Source organism: Penaeus chinensis, chromosome 1 (assembly GCF_019202785.1).
Source record: "Penaeus chinensis breed Huanghai No. 1 chromosome 1, ASM1920278v2, whole genome shotgun sequence".
NCBI classification, from domain to species: Eukaryota; Metazoa; Arthropoda; class Malacostraca; order Decapoda; family Penaeidae; genus Penaeus; species Penaeus chinensis.
In genome coordinates, this window is record NC_061819.1 from 32,691,378 (window position 1) to 32,698,877 (window position 7,500).

Sequence of the window (7,500 nt, forward strand, 5' to 3'; positions counted from 1 at the left end):
AAGTAATAAAGGGATGCAAGCTAATATGATAATGATTTTCATTTCCAGAAGCGGCGTGGTCTCCTCCTGCCCTACATTGTTCAGGAAGTTATCAACATCCTCGTCTTCCTTGCCTTGATTATTGGAACTTTGGTCATTCTTGGCACTCACAGAATTATCGTCTCTTCAGTCCTGGGGGTCGTAGTCGGCCTTCTTATGCATCTTTACTTCATGCTTGTGGTGATCTCTCAATACCAGGCTCTTGGTCTCATTCGCATGCATGAGGAGATCAGTATGAAGTAAGCTTTGGGGTGCTAAGTAATAAAGGAAACAATCATTATGTATGTTAGAAGTGAAATCCTTCCCCTATTTGAAGGGATTAAGCACTGTATACACTCTAAAAGAGAATGATCTTTTTGACTGTTATTTCTATAGCTTTCAAGAGACCTATGAAAACAGATTTAGAATTTACAAAATATTCAGTATATCTCTCCAGTGAACCTCATCATAATTAGATTTGATTCATATTACAGAAAATAGATGAAACTACATTTATATTTTAATACTTAGAACTTACAGTTAGCATTTTGTACTGTAAAACATTTATTTTTGTGTTTCTAAGAGGAATCGGCTAAAGTTTAATGCAACACAAGTATGGAGAATGATCTGAAAAAAAAGTTTTGATTGTCACTATTTCTTTACTCTTTATATTAAGTATTTTTGTGGATAACAGGTTTCATAAGGCAATTTATTTGACACCATTTCTGTGTCTACTTAGCTCCTTGGTTTGTATTTTATGTTACATATGAAATTGCATTTACTGTTCATTACGCAATGTAATTTTGTTTATAGTTGTAAAGATGTATGTTTCATATGTTACTGATAAAGGTGTCTATTCTGTCAAATACCCAAATATTCGGTCTGAATATATGGGGTATGTTGACTGTGCTAAGATGAAAATGCTGCAGATAGGATTATAGTTAATTATTAGTTTTTGCTCTGTTATTGAGATGTATTTTGTCAGTATGAGGATAATACAAATACATGTAATTTAGAGCTTGTAATACTTTTGTAATGAATTTGTGAAGCTTTAAACTCTGTGCTATGCATATTTCATGTGTTTCTCAGCACTTTTTTTCTTTCATACTTCACAGATTCATGTACTAAATAATTAAAGATTGATTATGGTGTAATGGAATGATTTTGAATTCACCTACTGATTAGTGTTTTTATACATTTGATTTTTTCCCCCAAAGTAATTAAGACTATACATGAATTAAATCTAGCTTTTCATATTTTATTTTAAAACCCATCACTTCATTATTAATTTCACCTACTATCTGTTAAAGGAAGTAATTAAAAACTATAAAATGGGTTATGTACATCAGTGGTTAGGTGTTGTAATGCCTGTAATAAGATGATGTAAGGAACAGGGACTGTGCCCAGGCATCATTCCCTCCCAGCTAAGTCAGTGGAGTCAAAGCTCCCAATGGACAGACCCGGAAACATCCACTTCAAAACGAGTCCCATTTTGACTCTCTTTGATAATATGAATCAGGCTGAAAAGCTAAGTATAGCAGTTTCATTGAAAAATCTTCCAGTATTAAAAGTTGTACATGAACTTTACACACAGCATTTAGAAATTTGAGTTATGGAATTGTGAAATAGGTATCAGAAACCATTTTATGATGAGGGGTGCACTAAAAGCAAGTGTTATTGAAATCAGGATCTTGGGAATAATTCCTCTCGTATCTTCCATACCAAAGACCTTAATGTATAATGTTCATTTGCAGTCCACTTATTTACAATAAATGCATTGACATTTTGTTCTGTATGATAATGATTAAGTCTTAAAACAGATAGTTAGATGATTTTTAAAGATGTCCTTTTGTCAAGATGTTAATAGATGTATTTGAGTCACTCAAGGATACTGCCATGTCTAAAGAAAGTCTTGAATATGTTGAATTTATACCCATTATTTTCCTTAACTTCAAGTTTCTAAATCACTTACCATTTTATATTCCAAATTTTGAACATTGTCATACAGAAGAACAGACTTGATTACAAACTGAACACATGTAAATGAGTGAACAGCAAAACAAACGTATATTAACCAAATAGTTTTAGTTATGGGTAAAGGCAAAGGCAGATATGGAAAGATGTTTATAGCAACCATAGATTGATATACCTTTAAAATAGAGGCAAAACTCAAGATTAGAGGATACATTAATCATGACAAGGAGTTTGCATGAACACCCCTCTATAACAATGACAGTAGCATTAGACCTATCAAAGTATCATCTTGCATTAAAGCTGAAAATTGTAAAAATAGTAATTGATGCATCAGTATCAGTACTAACAAACATATTATATTTTGAAAGGGACAACTTAGATAAATCAACAATTTGTAAAATGTGGTTCACTTCATAGCAAAACCTGATTTTATAAAAAAAAGTTGTGTGGGTTAAAAACAGATTCAAATGGTTAAGATGAAACTGAACACAAGGTACTTTTGGATATTTAACCCAATGCCGTCGGGGAAAATGAACAAAAAATGGGGAAAATGCTGTGCCCATTTTCTATATTTTTTGTGAAATGTCTGCTCAGAGATGGCTCTGCTAGTGCTTAGCCACAAAGGAGTCAATTAATAGACCTTGTGACCATACGTGATTTGAATTGGCGGGAAAAACGTGTTTTTTACTAGTGCTATGGATATCGATGGTGTTATTTTTATTATAAACATTATAATTATTATAATGTTTTTTAATATTAGTAACAGCAAAATAAGATAATGTAAAATATTTCGTAAATCAAAGAAAAGGGTGAACGGGCGAGACGGGCAGTACTCCTAACTGGCTCATTGGTGACTTTGTACAAGTATAGCCATCTATGTGTATAAACAATCAAACAAGTACTAACAGTGGGCAAAGCACGTGTCTACCCGTCGTATCCGTCGGCAAGGGGTTAAAAAGAATCTTAAGGTTACCTGGAAAGTTTCTGAAAATGGATACACAAAGGGGCTTCATCAAATGTATAACACTGATTTGTTGGATTATAGTATCTAAATAAGTGCATTAAGAAAAGGTAACCACCACCAATCCCATGCCCATTGTTACTGTGCAGGACCTAAGAGGCAGAGACTATTACTCAATGCTAGGGATTACCCCTGCCTTTGGCCACAGCTTTTGATTCAACAAATTTTGTATGTTTTTTTCTTCTCCCCTGATCCATTTCTCTTCTTCAACTGCCACAATCCACTTCCCAAGGTGTGAGAGCCATGTTGAAAGAATGACAACCTGGCTTTGTGCCAGTCATGAACAGCCTGGGGGAGCCATGGGCACTGTATTCCCATTTAATTGTCTAGCCCTTACCCGTCAAGGGACCTGGAGGGGTGGACTGTTTCTCTCCCCAACATACTCCAGTAATAAAGATTTTGTACCTTTCAGGCCCTAATTTATCAGCTAGTCACGCAGATTTAAATTTTCTTGATTCCCCGACCCCAGGCTCTCCTCTGATCATGACTCTGAACACTACTGCTACATCTAATACCACCACCTCTCTTTTAACTACTCTACATCCTTATTGTCAACTTCTCTCTCAGCACTACTCCTTCCACTTGACCCACTACTAACCCCACCTCTACAAACCTTTTGAATACTCTTTATTGCCCAGACATATGGGATCAATATTTCATGATCCTCTCTACAGCCCCTTACTCGGACAACACCCTCCTCTTCCAGCAACGCCTCCAAACACTAATAGGCAATGTTTCCTTCTGCAGCCACCCCAGCTGTTGCTGCCTTGTCACACTTACATCCAAATCCCAATCTAAAGTACTATCAATCCTAACTAACTTCACTGGTAAACCCATTCCTGCCCATTCCCTCCCCTAATAGTTGTACTGGAACTGTCTCCATCTCCCCAGCAAACTGCTCTGTCTATGACACGAATTGGTCTGAATTTGGAGAAGAGCTACTCCCTCCCTATGATGTAGTATCAGCCCTACAGTATTCCCCCTAGAGGCTGCTATAAGTCCTCCACCATTATTGCCAAGATTACTTTCTGCAGACATGTCCTCCCCCTTCATGTTTATATTTTATCGAGAGTCCTGTCCTGTCCGATCATATAAACCTACCCCCGCAGCTGGCTTCTAGGCTACCCTGCCAAACACTGCTGTCAACAGCCTGATCCCCTCTGTGTGCCTTGCTTGGTCATGACTGATCAAACAGCTCTGCACAAACACATCCATGTGCCAACTGTGGTGGCTTCCTTAATGTATTTTGTAGGGGCTGCTCTTCCTACAAGTTTGAGTATTAGGTGGCAATTCTCATTTAAACTTGGCCTCACTTTACGTGAGACCAGACAGGAAATAGGTTTTTCTCTTAATTTTACACCTTTGCTCTGTGCCTCTCCCTCCCTCCCAAGATATTTCTACATCTCCCCCAGTATCTCTTCCTCACCCCACTTCTACCCTTCCTTCTCCCAGTCAGATTCTTTTCCCATTCTAAATCCAGATACCTCAATCTCCACCACTATTCCACTCATCCAGCTCATCTTCTACTGCATGCTATCCTACATCAACCTCTCCCTCTACCCCTCAAATGCCTGTGCCCTCTTTTCTTCCTCACAAGAAAACCTTTTTCAGACCTTCTCAACCAACATTCAAAACTAATCATGTCTACACATCATCTACCCTCCAGTCTCTCTGCTCCCATATCCTCTACACTCAAAGTAACTACCGACAAGCATGTTCCCCCCTACAGCCCTTCTTCCCACTCCAAAAACATCCCATTCCCCATTGCTTCATCTGTATCACCCCCTTCCTTCTTCATTATCCCTTCCACTTCCCTCTGGATAAACATGTCACCACAACCTCCGTCCCTGCTTTATCTCCCTCCTGACCTTTTTTCCTGAATCTGTGCTCTTAACCCCCTTTCTCATTTTCTAAGACCTACCTTACCCTTCGGACATCCTTGCAGAATCCCACATTGCTTCCTTTGACAACTCTGATCTAATCACCCTTGTTAATCCCTACCTTAGCCCATCTCACCCTCTCTACCCTCATTCATCTTTGCCCCTTTCATTGCCTTACAACCCGAAACTGCAATACGACATTTGACGTGTAGCACGTTTAATCACCAACTAACCCCCTATTTACCTTTACCTACACCTTTTTATAGTGCTATATGTCTCGCACATTGAGTGTCTAGCCCATATATTTGTTTTACAACCATTACTATTAACAGTTACGAAAGGTAACATTATATAAAAAATTGATTAATTAACCTTAGGCCCATTCTACACAAGTAACAAAAATGCAGCAGCTAAAATGTTCTCTGTCGCCGGGTTTGACAAAGTGATACACGAGGCCATGTACTTCCATGGAAAGCGTTGTTGTCAGGGGGTTACAGGAGAGTGTTGGAGATCCCCCCTGCCGTGGGCCTCACCCCTGGACTTAACCAATATTGTACGGCCTTTTTTCTTCCCCTTTTCTTTTCCCTCTCTTCTTCAACCCCCTCTTCTATTCAATTCCTAGGATGTGAAAGCCGTGTTGAAAGGATAAAAGGATGGCTTTGGGTCAGTCCTTACGGCTTCAGGGAACCATGGCCACGGTATTCCTGTTTAGTTTTATATGCCTTACTGTGGGGACCCTGATGGGTGAACCATTCATCTTCCCCACATACTCCAGGCTTGTCACGGAATATGGGGGAAGTACCTTTATACCTTTGTAAGGGGCATTGACGCTTCACCTTTATTAAATAACCCTAGTGACATTAACTGCTTCCCCCTCCCCGATACCTGCTGTCAGCGCAATCCATTCTAAAGCACCTCCCCAGGTGCTTTGGAAAACATTCCTTCCTCTCTACCAACATCCTCCACTCCACCTCGTCCTTCACAGTCTTCTTCATTTTCAACCCTCTCCTCCTTTAGTGTGCCTCTGCATCCTTCTTGTCCACCTCAGCTCCACCCCTCCCGTCCTCGGCCTTGAACAAATCGTTTTAGTACCATTTGTAGCCCAGCCCAGTGATTCTCCCTACAGCCCTTGTTCTGACAATACCCTCCTCTTTCAATAATGTCTCCAAAATCAAGTAGGCAAAGTTTCTCTCCACAGTGTTTCTGATCGTTCATGCCTTGCCACAGTTACAAATGAGTGCCAAGCTCGAGCATTATCTACCCTGACTGACACTGGTAAACCTTTTCCTGCCCAGCCTCACTCCCCCCCTTAATATTTGTAGCAGAACTATTTCTATCTCTCCAGTTGATTGCCCTGTCTTCTGTAAAAACGGCCTGCTTGCCTGCCACGTCGACCATAATGCAATATGAGTCCAGTGACAATTACTCCACCCAGAGGCGGCCGAAAGGCCTACACCAACATTGCCAAAAATTACCTTCCATAAAAATCTCATCCCCATGAAGTTTATACTGGTGGAGAGTCCTTCTCTGTCCGACCATATCGACCCCCTTCCCGTTTATGTCAGAAATGTTGGCGTTTTGTCTACCCTGTTAAGCACTGTCGCTACAGAGCCCACTGCCCAACATGATAATTCAACTGCTCTGCTCAGTCATTTACATGTGAAAATTTTGGTGGTTCTCATAGTGTACTTTATGGTGTACCTACAAGTTTGAGTCTGAGGTAGCAATCCTCAGATTCAAACTTGGCCTCACTTTATGCGAGGCCAGGCAAGAAGCATGCAGACAAGGTTTTTCTCTGACTCCCTACTCCGCTGCTGTCCTTTGCCCTGCCCCTCCCCTTCTCCCCAGGATGGTTCTACATCTCCCCCAGTATCTTCTCCATACGTTACCACTTCTGTCCCCTCCCTCTTCTATTCAAATTATTTTACCATTCTAAATCCACACACCTCAATCTCTACTTCCCTAGTACCTACCCTTCTTCCTCCTCGCTCTCCACATCGCAATCAAAACGTGCCATCCCATCTTCTCCTACCGCACCCTCTCCTATATCTACATCATCATTTGTCCACCATACGTCTGTCTCTCTTCTCCCCCTCATAAGAAAACCTTCCTCAACCAGCATTCAAAACTAACCATTACCCAAGATAACTTGCCTACACCTCATCCACTCTCCATTCTCTCTACTCCCATTCGCTCTACACTGAAAGTAACTGCCGACATCCATCCTCCTCCTACTCATGTTCTCTACACCCCTTCCCCGCCACTCCCTCCCAACACATGCCATTTCCTTCTGCTCCATCTGCATCCCCCCCCCCCCCCTTCCCTATCATCCTTTCCGCTCCCTCGTGGATACACATGTGGCTCAAGGTTTATTCAGTAGCGGTCAAACCCGTTAAATAATACATCGATTGTACAAATGCACACATTATACAGCGCCACTAAATAACAACGCACGTTAGATTATATAATAAGAACTTCCTACAAATATTGGATAGATACGCATTGCGGGAACAGTCAGAATATCAGCTTAACGGTCTGATTCCAGAATGATATGGGCGTCTCGACGGCTCGGAGGTTCCCCTCGAACTGCCCTCACACTATGAACAT

At 40.8% G+C, this 7,500-nt stretch overlaps 1 protein-coding gene across 1 annotated transcript in view; it reads left to right on the forward strand.

The window, feature by feature from the left end:
- The window catches only part of LOC125024917, an 8,521-nt gene extending 7,349 nt beyond the window's left edge, over positions 1-1,172 (forward strand). The window contains exon 3 of the mRNA XM_047612692.1: positions 49-1,172. Within this exon, the coding sequence (XP_047468648.1) occupies positions 49-282 (234 nt within the window). The 3' untranslated portion in view covers positions 283-1,172. The remainder of the gene's footprint in view (positions 1-48) is intronic.
- Positions 1,173-7,500: the final 6,328 nt, after the last annotated feature.